General features: G+C 39.7%; 1 protein-coding gene across 1 annotated transcript; it reads right to left on the minus strand.

Moving 5' to 3' along the window:
- Positions 1–1,518: 1,518 nt before the first annotated feature.
- On the minus strand, positions 1,519–21,285 carry LOC140941982 (chordin-like). The gene is made up of 22 exons (XM_073390982.1): positions 20,905–21,285; positions 19,238–19,338; positions 16,088–16,208; positions 15,370–15,484; positions 14,949–15,042; positions 14,472–14,613; positions 11,675–11,797; positions 11,134–11,234; positions 10,322–10,472; positions 9,771–9,877; positions 9,105–9,224; positions 8,629–8,785; positions 7,855–8,096; positions 6,607–6,864; positions 6,312–6,408; positions 5,928–6,088; positions 5,654–5,747; positions 5,231–5,284; positions 4,860–4,957; positions 4,602–4,701; positions 3,647–3,723; positions 1,519–1,528 (listed from the first exon to the last, which is right to left on the minus strand). The coding sequence occupies exons 1-21, from the start codon at positions 21,041–21,043 to the stop codon at positions 3,716–3,718; spliced, it is 2,583 nt and encodes an 860-aa protein (XP_073247083.1). The 5' UTR covers positions 21,044–21,285; the 3' UTR covers positions 1,519–1,528; positions 3,647–3,715.
- Positions 21,286–21,414: the final 129 nt, after the last annotated feature.

Consider the following 21,414-nt stretch of genomic DNA (forward strand, 5'->3'; position numbering starts at 1 on the left):
AACATGTGATCTATGTGACTACATATGCAATTAATCACAATGATTAAATGTTAAAAGCTACAGTGGTATTTAGTTGATGAATGTCATCAAGGTTGGACTTGATTAAGTGTTTACTGGTACTTAAAGAAAACGTAGAATAATAAGGACTTTACCATAATATATTTAAAGAGAATAGGTTCTCTTTTTTCTCTTTTTTTGTGATATCCAGGCATCAAGAGACATTTAGCCTACAAACATGGCAATTGCTTCCGTGGCTTAGAGCAATGAGAGATGGCTGTTATTTGCATGCTAAGAAAACGTAAAGAAGGCTAAATCTGTTAAAAACTGCTCTCTACCATGGAGATCAAAAGTGTTAGGACCTTTCCAGTGATATTAGTAAAACTAGCGACCTCCCTCCTCCCACCCCAAACAATGTTGAATTTTGAGCAATTTTTTTGGGCACAGCATTGTTAGGGGAGGGAGTGGGGTAATGAAGGGATGAACCAGGGGCGTAGCCAGGATTTTTCAAAGGGGGGGTCACAGAGGCTACTCGTTATGTTAAGCTGGGACACCATGCGGGGATTGCCAACTATATATGGTTTATACCGCTGCTCTCCCTCGTGTATCAGCACGCTCAGTCGTATTATCTCGGCATAAAGGCCCATATTAACTAAAGACAAGAGCCGTTGACGAAAATACTTTACAAAAAAACAAATTTTAAAAAAGTGGGCTTTTCAACAATGGCTTTTACGGCCAAGATATTGTCATGGCGTTTTCACCACCTGAATATTGAAGGTTGTTTGCTCAAAAGACTTGGCCTACCAAGGGGAAATCACGGGCACCCCAGGACCTCCCCCCCCCCCTAGCTACGCCCCTGTGAACTGAAAGCCGATCAAAAAATTTTCATTAGGAGCAGAGACCTACGTGACTATTAGTTGTAAGGGTTTTTCCTCAGTGTCCCAAGTTCTTTTGATCTCCATTGTCCCAACCATGGCTTTTCTCCTGGAGCCCTGGAGGGGTGGGGAAAAACAGGGAAAAACCGTGGGGAGCTTGGTTAACCCTTAAAACCCTAAGTTCAAACTTTGAATTCTCATTTGTTGCCCCTATTCATTTCCTACAGAAGAAGTGGGGAGAAGTTAATAAGATATCCAGCAAATTCATCTTGTTTTATCATGTCCGTAATTGTCATGACCACTCTTTGCTTTACAAAGCATTGATATTACAAGGAGAAATTTGATGCTGATCACTCTTAGGGCTTAAACTAATTTTAAGGAGTTTAGATGAATATGTTAAAACTCTTTTAAGTATCACAATAACCAAAACTAATCAATCTATTTAGTGCAAAACTTTGCAAAATGTTATGGATAATTAGAATACATCCATCTTCCTTTGATTTTCTTATGGTAAATTGTTTATGAGTTTGACAAAGTTTTATGACAGTTTTGAGTTTTACATTATCACAAGTGAATAAAATAAACCATACCTTTCTGTTATTATGGATAGGTAATGACTCGAAGTGGTGCGCATCAAGAACGCCACTTCCTGGCCCCAGTTGTTCCAAACATGGATAGCACTGTCCACTGGATAAATCTCTATCCAATGGATAACATAATTAGTTTTCCTAAAACTTGTCTGCTGGATAGTGATTTATCTGGTGGACAGCACCCGTTGTTTGAACAACCAAGGCTGATGCTCATTTTTGTGACACTTTCACTGAGGTTGAACTGAACACCCACACAGCTGTTCAGTGTCCTGTTACTCATCAACACTTCCCCCCAAAGAAACCTTCATTCCTCCTTTTCTTTGAAGAGGAGCATTGCGTGACGAGGTTAAGAACGGCTGCGTGGGAGACTGAGGTTCCTCTCGTTTTATTTGTGTATAAGCTGCCCCTAAGTGTCCCAGGACAGTTGAGGGCCAAATGCCTTATTTAATTCCTTTGCTTATTGTAGCATGGATAATACTAAAATTAACATTTTCATTGTCCATGAAACTTCAGTAGAGGACAGAATTAGTTGAGGAATGTTACCCTCCACGATATTTCTCAGTTTTGCCGACACTATACTTTAAACGTGAAAAAGCTAGTTACAGGCTAAGAAAAAGTAAGCCTTCCTCTGCTCATCCCCCAATGTTCTTTCGCGTTTAAAGTTCGCCTTATGAAACAACAAACAAGCCAACTTTATAAAGTCCAGATTGTTTTTATTCCGAAATTTGCAACATTTGATGTCAGTGCCTCGGTCACCTTTTGGTCACGTTGGAGTACACGCCGTTAATTAAACTCGGCATGTTATCATAACTAGCCCTCGAATACAGCTGTCCTTCCTTGCTTCTCGCCGCAAGAAAGTTTCGCGGGAAAGTGACGAGGAGAGACGACCGTATTCGCAGGCTGTATTAGCACAAAAATTGATGATTATCTAGACGCCATTTTGCGAAATCAAAAATGGAGTTCTCTTGCGCCGTCCCAGAGGGAGAGGGGTACTCCGGAGAGGATGATCGAAGGATTTTTTGGGCTTTGAACTTTCCTAATCCGGGATTCCCTCCCCCCCCCCCCCCCCAACCCCCGGTCCACCTTATCATAAATCCAACGGCGCTTGCTAGAAGATGTATGACGTCACGGTGACGAAGCACAATCCGTACAATTTGCTCACAAACGTAAAAAGTAACTCAAATGACGTCATGCAAGACAGTGTTTTAATTCGTCATTACATATATATTTAACTTTCTTTTTCATGCAGACTACTTATCTGATACACTGTAATCTGTAGATTCCGTACTTGTCGAACATACACCAGTATCAAACATCACTCAGTCTCATAACTACCCTTGAAGAAGCCGCTGCTAGACGGCTAAACTTGCGTCAAAATTGTGAAGACTGTGAAATGCACAGGCAGTTTATAAGCACAAAAAATATCCTCAAGTAATTATACCAGACGCGCCAAGACTGGGTCCAGCAAGGTTGAGCAAAGAGCAGATAGAAATTTGGTACAGTCAAATCCCGTTAATAAGACACTGACTGAGGCCATAAAAAGTGTCCGTATTAAGCGGGTTTAATTTAGAGAAAATGTAAGGAATTAATTGCTTTCCCCAGGGACATGTGGGGGAACTCATGGAGTGCAATGCGGGAAATTAAAGGCCCGCCGTCTTTTTACAGTCGCTAAATTACTTTTTTGGAAAAACTGTTCCTTTGTACTTATATATTAAATTATCAAGCAGCTATCCACAAAGCGAATATTAACAAAAAATATTAAACAACCTCTAGGATTATTTATCATCAAGATATCTACAAACTTGCCGTACACTTGGTAATAATTATTAATGCATTTGTCCGGCAACTGAATGATTTCAATAAATAACAGATCAAATATTTTCTAACTACCCTGACTACCTACTTATTTTTAGTCTTAAGTTGTTGAGTAATTCCTAACCAGCCATCAGGCCGAATTCAAGGGCCTAACTGAGCCTGATTGCAATCTAAACAACGATCTTTTACGTCACAAAAGACTCTAGTATAAGTTAAATCAATAAACAATTATCTATAAATTAAAATTCTATGACAACTGACGTAAGCAAAGAGCTTTACAGCACTGCAGTTGTTTTTTCTCAGTTTCTATTGAAAAGAACGTTTGAGTCCATATCAGAGTGCACTCTTGCGGCAGACTTTTTGAGCCCGTTTCATGAAGTTATTACGTTCCTGTATGCTGTCCAAATCCAACAGATGTTAGAAGGCCATGCCACAGTTTCAAGTTCCTACAGAAAAATTAAAGCGTAGTAAAAAGACGACTTTTTAGGAATAAACTACTAGGAATAGTTCATCCTATAGCGAGGGGTGTAGCCTTTTCTGGTTCCAGTTAATTGGTGGCACTGCGTTTAATTGGAGGCTCCCTCTCTCTCCCCAGATTAGCCGGACGCCTGGAACAGGCTAACAGGGGTGAAATTGAGTGAGATAAAAGATGACCACTCAAAGTGAAAAGTAACGACCAGAGCGTGAACCAAATTGGTAGAGAAAGCATCCGTGCAAAGTTGGCGGCTCAAATATGTAATAGTGAAAGCGTGATACGATAAAATATGCCTTCCTCCATTTGCATGTTTAATTACATACATACAATATGCTTGGTCTTCAAAAAATTTAAAGCAGTTAGTCCTATTTATCATGAGAGACATGACCTGCTTTAGTCGTCTATAAACAGCGCCGCTGGAAGAAGGGCTTCATAGTATGTGTGTGCGTATCAGAAAAATGTGAAGTCTATTAAAAGAGATTTAAGGAGGGCTTACAGTTTAAACCACGGGTTATTGATCTGACTAAGTACAGTAGGAGTCGGATAAGTTATTTGATCAATCGTTAGACTTGTGTTAGCCTGCGAGAGCATCCGTTTTTTCGGCTTTAGTTTCACCCGCCGTGAAAAACCGTCGTTATTTTTCGGAGGGACAGAAGCGACGACCGGAAATACGTCTGCGGTTCGTAGGCTAGACTTGTGTGGGCTACAGAAAAACTTACTATTGGTTTTTGTCTTAACAAAGTCTGCGAAAGTTGTAGTCGAGTTTAGTACTACATTTTTAACCAATCAACAAGCAAATGAGGAAAGACTAAAACTGGCTTTAATCATGAAACATGTCGTGGTATTTACCTGGGCAAGGGATACAGCAACCTTTTCTCATAGCACCTTCAAGAGAGTTAGGACATTGCCCTCTGGGGCAGGGGGCACGCCGACAATTCGTCCTTCCATCCTTAAAAACGGAGAGAAATTGTTTAATACCTTCCTAACAACAACTTGTGTCACACAGTACTGATTAAATAAGGAAGTACTCAGTGTCTTCGATGTACGACACCAAATTCCGATACAAGCAAGATGCAGTGAAAATTTTAAAGAAGCAATATTACTTACCCTACAGCTACACGTTATGCATTTTGAAACACCAAGCAATGGAAAATAAGGTTTCCATGTTTGACCGTGTTTGAATTGACTTCCGCGAAAATTGCATCCTACAGTAAAAGGATGTAGGTTAGGAGAAATAAAGTTATTATCAGATTAACATTATCATCATCACCATCATCAATATCATTATTATTATTATTATTATTATTATTATTATTATTATTATGATCATCTTCATCATCATCATCATTATTATCATTGTGTTAACATTTTTATTTCAATTCATTCAATGGGAGGGGTCGCATTATCAACAAGAAAAACAACATACTACAAAAAAAATACCAGAAAAGTTGAGAAAATTTAAATAATCTTTTACATACCTTTTCCACCCTTTTTATTCTTTCTGTCGTTGTCTGATCGCTCACTTTCTCCATCTAAATTCAGAGGAGAGAATGGAGAGATTTCGGTTATGAAAAAGCCTAAAACACTTCTTCCAAGATATCATCAGGGCCGAGTTGTTCAAAAGGTGGATGACTTTATTCACTGGATAAATCTTTATCCAGTGGATAACGTAGTTAGTTTTACTAACAGTACTTATCCACGGGATAGTGATATTTTATGTTGGATAGCGCTATCCAGCGTTTGAGCAACTGGGACCAAAAGAACAAGTTTAAAACATAAAGGATTTAAAATTCGCCGAGCACAAACCTATTACTAACCATAGGAAGATCACATCAATCCTTTTGAAGTTATTCGAGCAAAAGATTGAGACTTGTTGAAAAATAATCCTTCAAGCTACTCACCAGGACACCGCATACAACAGTCTGCCATGCGCAATTTAATTGGATTTTTGCAGTGCAGCTCTGGACATGTAACTTTAATACAAGAAATTTTGTCCTGTAAAAAAAAATTAAATTAATATTTTATAACTCATTGAAAAGAAAAAAATGTGGTTGGAGGAAGGATTTTATACTCAAACGAACACTTCCTTTTTCATTGAAAGTTGGCCGCTCACTCAGTCTGACTGAAAGTACTTTTAGCGCACACACTAATAATCAGAAGCCGACTACCGCTTACCATACATGTGCAGGCGTGACATCTCATGTAACCAAACGGCTGTACAAACGGGTGCCACACAGCGTTTGCGGGGTACACTTTTCGGTCTCTCTTTACGTAACAGCCTTTTAGTGATGGCCTTTTCTTCTTTTCGTAGTATATGACAACTTTTTCCTCCAAAGCTGCAAGGTAGAGGGAGAAAAAGCAGATTCTTTGAAAATCAGTTGAAAACAAGCTAAACCAGTTGTTACTTGTAGTTTATTTTTATTTCTTGATACAAAATGAGCGAAATATTTCCGCAAACGTACCATTATAAGCTGTCGACGTGTAGCACGACAATGCTCCACTTCGAGTTGAGTTTGAGAGGGCGCCAAGACTTCATGTAACAGAAAATCAAGCGCTTACCTGGACAAACCGGACAGCATGAGTGAGGTAATAATATAGGTGCTTCAGTGCAGTTTAATGGCTGGCATGTGATGTTAGAGCAATTAACTTCACCATCCTGGAACCAAAAAAAAACAGATGGAGCTTTATCGCTTCTAAAATACAAAGTTTTGTATAGGAGCAAAACGCCTTTTCTTTATCACGGATAGTGTCGTGATTTGGAGAACCGGGCGCCATAACCCCATCGAGAATTTCTGGGAGTACCCCCCGGGAAAATATCGCGATTTTTAGTTAGTAGTAGTTCTCTTCAAGTTACCTTGCAAGTACAAGATATACATTTGTCATCCTCATCAATCCACGATTCGCCTTCGTAATATCTTTTGTTCCCAGCGTTACAGAAGTCACCATTGATGGGCAGCGGTGGGGAACCGTGTATACAATGTGCGCTGTTTACCAGGACCTGACTCCTAAGTTCTCCTTGTGGGACCTCTTCACTGCTGACTTGCAAATAAACCAATCCTTTCAACATATTCACCAGGAAATCTGGCTTGAGGCTGCGTACCGATCCTGATACCTAAGACACATAATAGGCTGATTTAGCAACGTCATTTGACGACGGGAAAGCGCGCGAAATCGACTAAACTTGACTTCCGGTGTCCAACTTGTCCCTCTGCCATTGGTCAATCCAGTCGTTTGATTTGCGCGCGCCGTCGTCAACCGACGTTCCCGTTCTGTTGCTAAACTAAGGCGGTATAAGATGCGAAAAGCCAAAAAATTTGCCCATTTTAAGTACTCTTTTATATCGGGTATATGTACACTCTGTAGCAAGGCATTGCCATAGTATGGTTTTTCCTTTTTTATGTGCTTCTGGTTGTCCTTTCGTCATTATTTTTGGTTTTGAAAGGCATCTCCATGACACCGAGGGTGAGTTTTTCAACACACATAATTCATTTTGTGTTCCTCCAAGCTTAACAGACCAAATGGCCTTTTCATCCATCAGTAGAAATTCCCCACCTCAGAAGCTTTAGCCTGAAGTGTGGGTCATGCTTTGGGGTGTGACGATTTCTGTGATCATTTAGGTAGACAAGCGTTAGTTATGATTGGTCGATGGTATTCAAGGCAATCATAAATCAATCACAAGTAAAGCTTGTTCACTCGAACGCGATCCCAGACACCGTTGCGCTAGCTTGCGTAGCAAGCTTTCCGATGCAGTTTCGGAGAAACGAACGAGGAACGGATTTTCCGTTTTGGCCGCGCGAGCAAGCATGTTACGTTCAATCGAGCAACAGTCTTAGGTTGTTATATCTACATCTACATATCATATATTAGGTCGGTAAAAATCGCTAAGACATCACACCAATCGTAAAATAATATATAAGAATGATATAAAATTAAATAAAGATAGCTATATAACTATTACCTAAGAAAAGCTGATAAATTGGATTTAAAAGACTCTAATGAACTTGATGATACAATGGCTTCAGGGAGGCAGTTTTTAGTCTTTTGTGTCTTTCGTAACTCTTTGAGCCTATTAGTTATTGGCATCAAGGACACAGTTACTCACCGTTTCTCCTTCAAATGATTTTAATAACTGCACGTGTTCATCGTAGGGCTGAGGAACCTGGCCATAATCAGCAAATCCCTGGAGTTCCGCGGTCACCAAGTTCTTGCGCCCACGATCAATGCCACTGATCATCAAATGATAGTGCAGAGCACAGTGTTTGTCCAGTGAGAACCAGGCCTGTCCCGCCGCGCCAGTTTGGATCCTGGGAACTACTTCGTTACCCGATAACAACATCGGAGGATCTGAAGAAAGGTGAGATGAGGAACAGGAAGTGAGGTGCATTCTGACGTTTGACTTCTGCCGATTCACGTTTACGGCAAACGACAGACTGGCTAAGTTGACAATTTCTCAAAATAGAAAATGAGCAGATGAAAACAGTCTAAAAAAATTCTTATGGATGAAATAACGTGAGACTTCTTATTTTTTGGTCAGGTAAAGAACAGTTGAAGACAAGTGAAGGGAAAACGTGGTCACTTAGCAGAAATTCAAACGTGACTCAAAATCTCTCTAATCTTCTACGAAATGACGTCAAACAATTCAAAATGGCGGCAGGGGGGAATTTAAAAGCGAAATAATCGATATTTTTATTCTTTATTTTCGTAAGAATTGAGTTTTTGGTACATTCAACTTTGTAAAATTTTTTTTCGGAAAGAATACCAATTACAATTCATTTCCAACAAATTAGACCTCAATTTTCAAAGGTAACAAATTGTGATAATTTCCTTTTTACTAGACTTAGGAATAAAATTGATTGATTCAAGAATGTCTCCTCACCGCGATATGACAGATGATGACCCATATAAGGAAATTGTTTAAGTTTTCCGTATATTTCACCATTTCTGTTACTTGAGGTACGGACGTTAATAAAGATGTTTCCATTGAAGAGCCAGCAGGTTTCTGCAAATGATGGCCGTTCCCAGACACCGGTAACCTGTGGTGGATATTAAAAATCTATTAAAACAATCCAGTTGCTTGAGGACACGGACACACGATACAAGATCACAGTATTACATGCGGCATTCAGCTTTTGAAACCCGTAGTTCAGCGTAGTTGTAACCACACAAAACCACAGCGTTTAACTTTTCGTGCAACACCCAACACTAAAAGAAGCTAAAACATTGATGCTATAAAGAATAACTGCATTGTCATTGCTGTTGCGTTTAGATGAAAAAAGGACAAAAACGTAAAATTGTTGTGCGCAGGAAAAATAAAGAAAACCACAATAGGAAACAAAAAACATGCTCACCGACCTTAGCTTGACCGTGTTCATCAGTGGTTACTGATCGCGACAGCCTCTTTACTGTTCGTCTGTTGTTTGTTGCCTGTAAAGTGATTTCCTCGACAGGATTTACCAGGCCAGAAAGAAACACCTGTCATAATAAAAATAAAAATAAATAAATAAAAATAATTTACAGTGTAACATAATTACTTTCTTTGCCACCCCTCCACCCCCATCTCCGTCTTCTCTAACATGACTTAAAAGCCTACTATTAACAGTGCTCGAAACTTGAGCTTTTGAAACACTTTTTCGTTGCCTTTTTTCTTATTCACCTAGTTGATAGAGCCATATTCTTTCGTTTCACTCTCTGCTCAAAATATCACATCAGTTCATTTAGAAACCAAAAAAGAAACATTCCCAAAGAGTGAACCCTCGATTAAAACCCTTCGGTATATACGTCGGTATATATATATGTCATCCGGGCTATGGCAGCCATAAAATAGTTGATGTACATAACGCATCTTCTTCAGGTGCTAATTTTTTAAACTAACTTATTCATCTTCATAATAGTTTTAAAATTCAGTATAAAGGTAAAATGGCTGCAACAGCAGAGAGCCAAAACGATAAACTAGATAAGGAATTTTTTGCTTTTCATTGTCATAAATATTGATTATTTTTCTTGACAGATTCATTTTACCTGGTAATATATTTGACCATGACTACCAAAGTCGAATGAGGCGTAGCCGCTGGCCCCTGTCATCGTGGGTCTAGGAGCATCTTGACCAGACAGTTGAGAGACAATGGCTATCAAATGAAGAGCAAGTTTGTTCAGTGTCTAAGTTAGAACGTATTATAGTTTTAGCATGAAAGATTTGTAAGAAATTCCTTTATTTTTTCCATCTGCAGCGTAGAAATCATTTTTGCATCAGGGTGTAATCTTTTATTCTACCCATCATCGTTTTTCGGTTTAGTTAGATTTGAACTTTGTACTTGTGTACGAGTAGACGATGGAATCTGCGTCGCATCTCCGTATATAGTTTCAGCTCCTTTTTCATAAAATATGAGCACCAAGTGTTCATCTACAACAACGTTCAACTAGACATGATCGCGAACTGGTGCCTTGTTGTCCAATACCGACTTAATTACAAAGAGCTTGTTCCTTCCAATTCACGCTTTCCAGATCACAGGATAAAATGTTTTAAGAAAATGACAATTTTTACTACTATCACGAAAATCTTTGGAACTTACAGTTACAAGTTCTTTTGATGCCTATGCGTCCCGTAAGTTGAACAGTCTGATCAGCGGTATTCAACACCACTGTAATATTTAAATGACCACGTGACAGCCACTTAAGCGTCTGTTCACGTGGATTTATCCATGCAGTTTTGAAATTAGAATTCTGGAAAAACAAACAAAGAATAAAATCAGCGATTAGCATCTAAATCATCGTCTTGTATCCATCTGAGTCCGCGGAAGAACTACAGCCGATGAGCAAAGACTTTGAGAAACCAGATTACAAGTTTCACTTGAAATGGCCTTAATTAGATACTACTGGCAAAGACCCCCTTGCTTTATGAAGTGTGCATAATAAAGTATCCGTTATCCCCTCTTTACTATAGGTTCAGTAAAAGAAGGAGCCATTTAGTACAAGAAGGAGTAAAAGCAAACGCAAAAGAGTTGTCGTTTTGGTCTCACACTAATACTGTTTAGGGTTAGGGTTAAGCAATGATTTAAAAATGGTTAGCTTTATTTTACTCTTTTCGTAACGCTATAGAAGTACTCTTACAATTACAGCTCTCTACAGCTACTTTGGTCTCATACTCGACCTGAGAAAAATCTCTGAACTGATCGGAGAATAGGTAGCCTGTGCCAGGCTCTCAAACAGTAAGGACGGCGCGAAAACAGGAAAACTGAGCGGGAAGAGGGAAAGGAGGCGATCTTTGCCGTTACTGTCTTGGAGCCTAAAACAGGTGGGAACGACGTTTGCGCTCGTGTTCAAGGCGCTACAGCTAAAAGGGCCTAAAAGAACAGTGCGGGGATGACTAAAGCATAGTACGCACCTCTCTCCTGACTTCTCCGGGGCCGATAATTTTCAATATTCGAGGATCTTTGTTATTACCGGCTTTCTTTATTAACTTGAACGTGGCTTGGCTGGCTGATCCTTAGGGGAAAAAGGCATAAGAAACTTTGATGTTCATAAACGATCACATGAAAAATTATTCTTTAAAAAGTTTGCTCATAGTAAAAGTTTTTAAAGGCCTGAGGCCAAAATCCCAGATCAGAGTGACTATTAACAGGGTTGTCGGGGCTAATGTGATTTACAGAAAAAAGAAGGTATAAAGCAACGCTTCCATTTCCAAAACGATTTCTAAAGAATTTTTGGCGTTTGGTTATGACGCTCGATGGGAAATTGGAATGGCAACAGCGAACGTAAAGCCGAACACCCATTCAAATTGCCAGGAGAACTTCGAAAGGAAGCCTTGTTGGCTGCAATAGACCTCAGAACCTTAATTGCCGGATCTGCACTTGCTTTCACATGTATAACTTTGACCGGTTTAAGCACTGCAACTAAAGGTAAGATAAAACCACTCTTGCACAAACCTAAATTGTGACTTCCATTGTAGCGAACGTAGATCTTTAGAAGCTTTCCACTCCTCGCCAGGTTGAAAGACGCAAGTGCGCTGGACTTTTTATCTTCTGACGTTAATAGTGCTTCAAAAGTCTCTGGAAGAAAAACAATGTTTTGGTAAGTACTCACTTTTAATAGACTTTGTTTTGGAAGAGTCATAATAGAGTTGTTTCTTAACCATACACCGTCCAGTATACAGTTTGCGGTCATCTCAGTTACGGAATCTCATTACCAGCGTAGGATAACAATGCTTGTAAATACGAGAACGTCTAAAGCCCCGTCCACATGTATCTGGATATTTTTGAAAACGGAAAATTTTTTCCTTATGCGTCCACACGTAGCGTATTCGAATCGTTTTCGCCCGTCCACACGAAAACGCTCTATAAGCAATGTAAAAACGATAGCATCCCTCACAGAGCATGCGTAATGTTAGTAGTATATAGTTTATGACATCATCAAATTCGAAAACCTGCATTTTAGTCCGTCCATACGTAGACGAGAAGCCAGCGTTTTTCAAAAGATGCGTTTTCGGTGACCGTTCAGTTACCGGATACGTGTAGACGGTAGGCCAAGCTGGAGGAAAAAATCCCCCTTTTTCAAACAAAAACGGTTACGTGTGGACGCGGCCTATTTGAATTGAATTGTCAGTCCTTTTGGATTCTAAATAAGAACCACTCTCCGCCCAAAAGTTAACTTACATCCCAAACAACATAGCAAGATCAATCATAAAAAACTTCGGCCCAATCTGAAGAGAACTTTCGTTTAAAAGATCAAAGAGTCAGGGAACTAGGTATTAGACTGTAACCAACACGTTTGTTTTAACTGGAAAGTTCAAACAGCCGTATTTGCATTCATCTGCATGCTCATCTCTAAGAGGTTCACTAAACTGACGGTATTTGATTCAACACATAAACTACGTGCAAACGGACGCAATAACTCCCAACAGTGTCGCCTCCGTTTGCAGGTAGCTAAAAGTTTGACCGGTTTCAAACTTTGCGCAACAACTCTCAACAAAACGCTACAACATGTAACAGGGTGTACAAACGGACTCAACATGTAACATCTAACAATGTTGGGAGTTGTTGGCCAACAATTTTGCACTTAGCTGTAAAGTTTAATTTACGCGACATAATATCCAATGAACTTGAAAGTTGGAATTCTGACGGAAATAATTAAGATAGAGGTCCATTTGTTTTCATCGATATTACAAACAGCACTTTTCTTATCTTTTCAGCAAAGAGAGAAAATAATAAGAGAATTAGAAAACAGCGATGGCACCAGTATCCTTGCATCGATCACGCACGTAGTTGAAGACAGAGAGTAGGTTTCGAGCTAAAATTTTACTTGGCTTAATCCGATCCTTTAAGTACCAGAGGAAAAAAGGTCTTAATTAATAGTCAGTGTATTTACAACAAAGTTTAATAAAAGAGCTTTTTTATATATTACATTCCCTCTGTAGTCACGAGAAAGGCCGAATCTGTGCAGGGGAAATGGTTTGCCATTGTCGCAAGTTATTTTAGGACTCTGAGTATTGGCCCCTCCCTGGGGATCGAACAGGCAACCTACCACTCCACAGTCCAACGCTCTAACGACTGAGCTATCAATGCAGTGACTGGTTAGATTTAAAATTGCCAACTTATGAGAAAAACTATCAAAAAGGTCAACCAACACCCATGTCTTGATCCCCAATAAACAACCTTATGACCCCTTTTATATTATCCACACAAAAAGAAAATGCCATTAAACAGTGATTAAAACAATAAACTGTTTTAACAGAGCAAATATCAAAATCAGCATTTACTGCAAACAACGATCACACAAAAACAAACAATACAACCATGATAAACACAAACAATACATGAGAACTTAGCACTTGCATTATATAAAAAGCACTTGTAGATGCCATGTTTCTATCATTAGGGACTCTCTTGTGCGCGCCATCTTGAGAACAGCGTGTAATTTGGTTGAGAACCGAGTCTCAGTGGGCCATTGAGAGGGGTATCTGAAGTGACACTAAGTTTCGAAATAATCTCATCAGTGTTTCAATATATCTTGACCTCTTTGTTACGATCCCGTGCATTTTCTCGGCTCGGAGTCGTATGCATGTATTTGCTTCGATATCTGACTCATTCAGATACAAAACATCATCTATGAGTGAGCTATTCATAAAAACGTTGAGTGTCTGTGCGCCTCACCAATCAAACCCATTTCTTTAAAAATATGCCATTCTATTGTGCACGTTTTGTAGTCTTGACCTCTTAAAACTGCAACCCAACCACGTCCATTTCTTGACCTCTGCCCTTCATCGACAAGATAACACTCTTATAAAGAAACTGACAATACTCGGACGCCAACACCGCCTCGTCACTACCTTACGAATGCTCAGGGCTGCATCAGCAGAGCACCGTTTCGCACCTGTCCCCAATCTCGTTCCTAGAATCCCAGTGTCACTTGTCCAGCAGAACGGACGCCAACACCGTCTGGTCATTACCATACGCATACGCAAGGCTATATCAACAGAGCACCCTTTCCTACTTGTCCCCAATCTCGTTCCCAGAGTCCGCGTTTCCCTTGTCCGGCGGAACAGGCAACGGGGGCCTCAGGTTAGTGGACAAAGGTAACGAGCGTTCTGGGAATTAAATGGACTTGTCCCGTGTAACTGTTCTTTGCTGAATTATCCGGTTACTAAAGCAATGACACACACAACACCACTACCTGTCACTTAAGATGGCACGCACCTATTCGGCGCTCCCACGATAAACAACTTACCTTCTGAGTACGATTTGTACAATGTAATGTCCCCAACAAGGGCTGCTGCGTTTTGCCTTTTGAGTTTTAACATGAAGCTCAACTTTCCCCGTTTGAGAGATTCGATCTGCTTATTATTGAGTTGATTCCATACTAGACACACCTGTAGAAAACAAGTAAAAATAAATTACAACAGTATTATCCATTACCTCTCGCTTCCAAATGAAATAGTGTCAAAAATAACGTATTCACTCTTAATCCTTTACCTCCGAGAAGTGATTGGCATATAACTTCTCCTTAAAATATTCAATACATTGTCGAATATAGAGGTAGGGAGAAAAGACAATTTTATCAGCCAGAGGATGTTACATTGATATAACCCCGAATTTTCTTATTTAACATCCAAACAAATATATAGGAGTCAGAAAGGAGAATTACTAATCAGTCCAACACTATGAGCTTGTTTATATATTTGCGATAAAATATAAATCAACGCACCTGAGATCCATTTATGGCTTTCCGTTGAATATTAAGCTCTTTTATCGTTGAGCCTTCAGGGTCCAAAAAAGACGCCATGCGGGGTTTGCGTGATCTAGACAAAAATATACAAACAAATAAATAATAAACATAAAATATTTAAATATTCTGTAAGCGTTACAATTTCCAATACTGTTCGGTTGTTTTGGTGTATGAAATTGAACAATGACGCTATGTTCACACTGCACTGGACGAATTTTTTAACCGGTTGAAAATTTTTGAATGGTCCCGTGTAAACGACGTCTCCCGTCAAATTCTCCAGCCGGTCGAAAAATTCGATCGATGGCGTATTGAAGGTAGCCTGGTTTGAAAGGCATCATCAACCTCTTTATCCACCGAAGGACAAAATAAGATGCATATGTAATAATAGAGTAATCCTTACCCTTCATAGCGAATTGATATGTGAAGGGAGCTCCTCACCAAAGTGAAGTGTGCGCGTGCGAGACCATTTTGTGGGGTACTGGAGACTCCACGTGTCGTCAGCAAAGACACAAACTCTAAAAATGTAAAAAAGGTTTAAGAACTTGATCATTTGTTTCCTCTTCCCTATGGTCTAAGTTTTATTAGTGTTCCCAATTCAGGTTTAAATTGGCACCGAAAATGATACAACATGAGTATGGTGAAGAACATAGTATTTTACTGTTTTTTCCTTTAATACAGTTTTTTTAGCTATGATAACTCCCATACAATGATAATTATATATTTGTTCAAAGCGCATCAAATGGCGAAGAACTGATGCAGAAGATAAGGTTTGAACAATGACCAGCTTCGGCCTGATGCTATGCCGGGCAGATTGTGAATAATGGAGACGTTTAGTGATGGAAGCGCGACCACGATCGCCTCGGTAGTTGTAAGGAAGATAGGTGTGTATAACCCTTTTGCGCGGCCCCAAAGCGTCTATCGTCTTCTAGCGAGCGAGCCCTCAGGGAGCTTAATAACGCTCATTTCATGCGACTTTGCTACAAACCCTTCTCTGATCTAATTGGCTGTAAGGTTTTTGGCGGGAAAGCGTGAACCTATAAATAGCCTGAAACGCTAACACCCTAGGAACAAGATAGTGAGCGCTCCAGCGTAATGGGCTCTTGAGTCGAGTTTCTTACCGTCGGGGCAAGATGCACAACATTGGCCTTTCTCAATTCGCGGCCTTGCGCAAGATGTTGCTGGACAGCGGTGTCGCTTATTACGACAGGCCACTTTTCCAACTGTCTCGGAATTTGACACCTGTGAATAAAAAGAAATCTTGTATGAGAAAGACGCTGAATTAGCCTTGGGGAATACTCCTGGGAATTTTTGGCGGGAGTGTGCCGCCGGTTCTCCAGACTGAGACCAAAACATGGCATTTTTCACACCCGTTTTCAGACCTGGTCTCTAAGAAAAAATGTCTAGGTCTAGATTAGAACGCGAAATAAAAGATTCCTTAAAATTCACTTCGAATTCGCATATTAATCTTCCTTTCTTATTCATTTGGAATTGAAACGACAAATAACCTCACACAATCCCGTCGTTCCCTTGAAAACCATACCCGGTTCCAGACCAACCCTGGGTACCTAATACAAGAGTTTTTTTTCTCCTGAGATAAAACGGCAGACGCGTCAATCACTTCAGTCTGTAAACTACAAATACAGGAGGAAGAAACAAAGAATGCTGCCATTAACGGCTGAGAACTGCGTTTTAGGGTCTCGCACTTAAGTTTATGGTTAAGGGTTAAACTGGATGATTAGCCTTCAGTTACTTTTTCGGTAACTCTGTAAATTGCATGAATCTTACAGCGTCATAAAATTGTTTCTTATTAGCGCAGTAAATGTGGATATCAACGATAAACTCTGCCGTCAAATTCAAGGCTTACTGACTCTTTTGAATTTTCATCTTCCTTTCTTTATTATAGACTGTTAGCATGGTCTAATCGTTTGCTCAGTCTTTCACAGGTGATGAGACAATAACTTGATGTTGGAATTTGCTATTGCATGGCAGAATTTCAGGGTGGATAATATTTCTATTGGGTCATTTATGCTTGGCTACTTTCGTCCGTAGACAGGAAAATCAATGCCTTGTTTTTAGGCGTTTCTCCCGTGTGAAAAAGCCTCTGGGTTTTACCAAACCATCGTGCCATACAGAATGGAAAACTACCGATTGAGCTGCTTCATCGAAAGTTGGACTGGCATCAATATCAATAAACTATTAAAAACAGAGATAGTAGTGTCTTTCCAACACGTAGTTCAATTAAGGAACTTATTGTTATGGCTTGAGAGACTCGGGCAAAGTCAAAGGTTAAGAACAAATGTACTCCTGCTACTTTCGCATATCCTTTTGCAAGATGCTTCTTCTTTGCACGACATATTTTTACGGATTGAGAAGTGTTTAATACACAATTCCAAAGTTGCTGTATCTCAGCGATTGCAATAGTTCCACACCCATTTATAAGAGAATTCCGTTAATGTATAGCCGCGAAAGCGCACATCAGTGACTATTACGCCGACGGAATGCTGTACTGTCTATACAGTATTCGTACAATACAGAATGACTTATAAAGGCGTTCAATAATCTTAAGCGCTTAGCCTGTTTCTCAAAACACCAGTCGCTTCAAGTTGGCCTCTCAGTCTCCTCGCGTGTTGTTACACAAAATGACTGATCCCTGCTTTTTTCACGTGCACGTATTGGCAAATACGTGTCTCTTCAAACAAAGAACGCGTTGAATTCAAAACGTCCGTTTTGAATAGCAATAATCCCCTCTTTTTGCGGTCGCTTTGCGTGTGGTGAGAATTAATGTTTATACGGAACACGCTTTCTTGCACTTACGGAGCTAGTCACTACAACAAATAAACTTCCTTTGATAACGATCGATTTAGCGACGCGGAAGTTCTCTGCTAACTTCAGAAAGGTTATGATTCTTGAAAAAAATATGGTCACAGGCTTAGCTCTGAAAGACGTCTTAAAATGCGACCACAGGCAGCTGTTTCCAGCCGTCCAGGAAAATTATTTTGTTATCTATCAATGACAACAAAGGCTATTGTTAATATTTGTTCTTGAGATTATTTTAATTGGCGATTGAATGCTTTTCCAAACAAATAAACATTATGGTGTTAATTTAAAATGACAAAGAAATGAGGGGGTCCAAACTGCTTGGGAAGATAGCAGGAGTTGGCAATCCGCCGGCAGGTTAATTTAGCTCGCTGGGAGATCCGTCGTCACAATCGAAGCCTTAATTGCACTATTTTCGATAAAAATGCGATTAATCTTCTCTTAAGTGTTATAGCCTTTTGACTTACAAACGTCCAGACAAGGATTAGGCTATGATTATCACATCTCATTTAGTAAGATCCTGCCGAAAAGACTTTGGGTTATGCAGGAATGGGTTTGGAGAGTACTTTTATATAGATATCTCTCAAACTTTTAAACTAGGTAGCACGTTTTCATGTTCAAATGCTACATGTAGTTTTGCATGTTTTATCTTCAGCTCCTTTTGTTATCTGATATTTCTTATCCAGGATAGAGTAAGACACGTGCGATCTCCAGACTATTATCTGAAAAGCACGATCCAATGTTCTTTAGCCTTTGGTATTCTCAGAAAAGGTTGAGTCAAATTCAAGGAATTTCGCCCCAAATTTGGTATTGTCTATCACTTAAAAAAAGACCCGTGAAAGTACTGCAAAATATATGTTTCTACGGGTTGTCCTCTACTGACGTACCTCTACGATACTGGAAGTAAATTAACTACCCTGAGGAGTAGAGGTTCTTTCCTGTGTGGCTTTTAGCATTTACGAAGTCTTCGGCGTCGCTGTCTGTCGCGTAGTTGGCTTGTGCGGGACGACTTTTCAGAAACACTAAAAGCTGTGCAAGAACGAAACGTGCTAGCAGGATAGAAGTTGATTGAAATGTTGAACACGTACAGAATTTCACATCAAGATGGTCAGCAGTCATTTAAACCAACGTGTACTTTTCTACGTACTCGTCTGCTTTCGGTTCACCTCGGACGGTTTTTTAAAGAGCCGTGTGTTTTATTTAACCTTTTGCACTCTATAAAAAGTGGCCAAAGTCAAAAGATAATTCAACAAAGTTACCAAATTTCATTACTTGAAATGCTGAAAAATAGAGAGTGCCATGTGAAAGTACTAGCCGGAATAGGTTCAACTTGAATGGTCCCTCCGCAGTAATTTCCTCCTCCAAAGACTCTAAAGCTGGAACCATGCGCTGCACCTTAACGTAAGACTCGCTCGATCCAACACACCCTGGAAAAAAAGATCAAACCTCACCTTGTTGCACGTGCAAATCACGCAATACATGACTCCAAAGGGAGGGATATCAGGATTCCAAGAATCTCCAATGTTATAGTGCAGACTACCAAAGATACAACCTGTCAAAGGAACAAAATGGAACACTAGAGATCATTCAAGTGCCGGTTTCTTTTAAGATTTTTTGTTTTGGGTAACTTAAGCACACTGTTCTTAGTAAATTCAAAAGTTAGCCTTTATAAACCAAAGACGAGCAAAGTTCACATTTTGAAAGAAAAATTCCAAAATTTTGAAACTTTTGCACGAATAAGAGAAAAGTTGAGAACATTATACAGTAAAAGTTTTATTAGCGGCATTTTCACTGTGAATCGCACAACTCAGTTTGCGGTTTCACCCACATATCCAACACTGAGATCCCGCCGTTTTGGCATAACAAACAGCCTTGCAGGAATGATAACTACCGTACCTTAGACATTTCTGAAGGTTCAAAGTTAGAGCGATAAAAATTTACAGTGGTAAAGAACAACACTCCTCAACGAAGTAACCGTTTCACTGAAGGCATCCGCATCGACTCTAACGGCTCAAAATGTCATGGCATGTTGCCTGCAAGTCAGAATTAGTTTTTGAAGAAAACTTTGGTCACGGTGGTTGGATTTGTGCAGTCTCGCGAATCGGTGGCGGAGAAAAAAATGACGAAAGGCAACCTCTCAAAACCAGTCAGCTTTTCAATCGATAGTGATTAGCCGGGCAACTGTCGTTATTTTCATGGTACACTACTTTACAAGGTAGGAGAATCAACACAGAGTGATGTGCACAGCGAACCAGTATACTACTACTACTACTACTACTACTACTGCTACTATCACCTACGACTTTTTTTTTTGGCGGTCAAAGTACAATGTTTAAGAATTCAAGTAAACGAAGCAAAAAGTATCAATTTTCTTTAGTAAAGCCGGAATGAGCGGATTTCGGAGACCCAATTTTGTAAATATTCTATTGAATTTTCCAGCACTTGAACACTCGACCACTATCATGATTCCTTAAGTAGCTGATGTCTGAGTTAATGGTATAAGACGTTTATTTTCAAAGCAGTTGCTGTGAAAATGTTTAGTTCACGCAATTTCCATGATACCTAAACGCGAGTTTTACGAGCGTGGCGACCTAAATCGATTAACCTAGAACGCGGAAAATAAAACTTCAACTAATATACCGCGAAAAATGGTATCACAAGCATGTAGCTAATTATTACTGAAAAATTCTTGTGGTAAAGCTCGCTGTCTACCTTCCCATGTCCGGTAAGACTGGCCTCATGCTTGGAAAGTTTGGAACGACAAGGAAAAAAGAACCAACAATTCGCGAGAAAATTAGGGAAAATAATGGCTATGTTTAGTGCGGAACTTAACTCGTTGATTTCCAACTTTCATACAAACTTCGCTTTAGTTTGGGTTATGAATGCACCACGAGAAAGTCTATCTCCCTCAGAATAAGGGTGATCTGTGTGAGCTATGAGGTACCAAACGTTTGTGTTTATAGTAATTCGTGGATATTCGAATCGCTAATTCAACAACAATTTAGAACATTGAACTTTCGTGTCTAAATGTCAAACGAGCGCAAGGGCTTTAAGGACCGGCGTTTAGGAAATAGAAAAAAATGAACCTGAATAACATAACTTACACCATAGTACTTACCTCCGGATAATTTTGAAACTGCCTGATATTCCCTCCCGACAGGTCTAAGGACTAACTTGTTCTTCGCTGACAAACACAGTTGAACGAAGGTTGTTAAGATCAAAATTTCCATAAATAAGTGATCCTTCTTTAACTCCATCTCTTCTGACAGTGTCGGCTTAGTTTGTGAAGTAGAAAGCGTGAGAATATCATCCGTGAGGATGTCAAAATAATACTTGCGCTTCCAAACAACTCTCGCTAACTATGGCCCAAAACAAACACTAGCCTGATTTGCACCAGCGACAATATTTATTTTCATTGTTCGTCAGCCAACTCTTCTTGTTTTCGCCCCCCTTCGACGTTATTTGTTCTATATAACCTAATATCGTCACTTAACTTCCTATGTTTAATAATTTGACCAGTGACGAAGATGACTGACATCGGCGAACAACACTCCACTTGATGCCCCCATATCTGGTATGCACGTGATTTTAGAGAACCTATACAGTGATTTGTAACCCGTCTTAACTT

Source organism: Porites lutea, chromosome 1 (genome assembly GCF_958299795.1).
Source record: "Porites lutea chromosome 1, jaPorLute2.1, whole genome shotgun sequence".
Lineage (NCBI taxonomy): Eukaryota > Metazoa > Cnidaria > Anthozoa > Scleractinia > Poritidae > Porites > Porites lutea.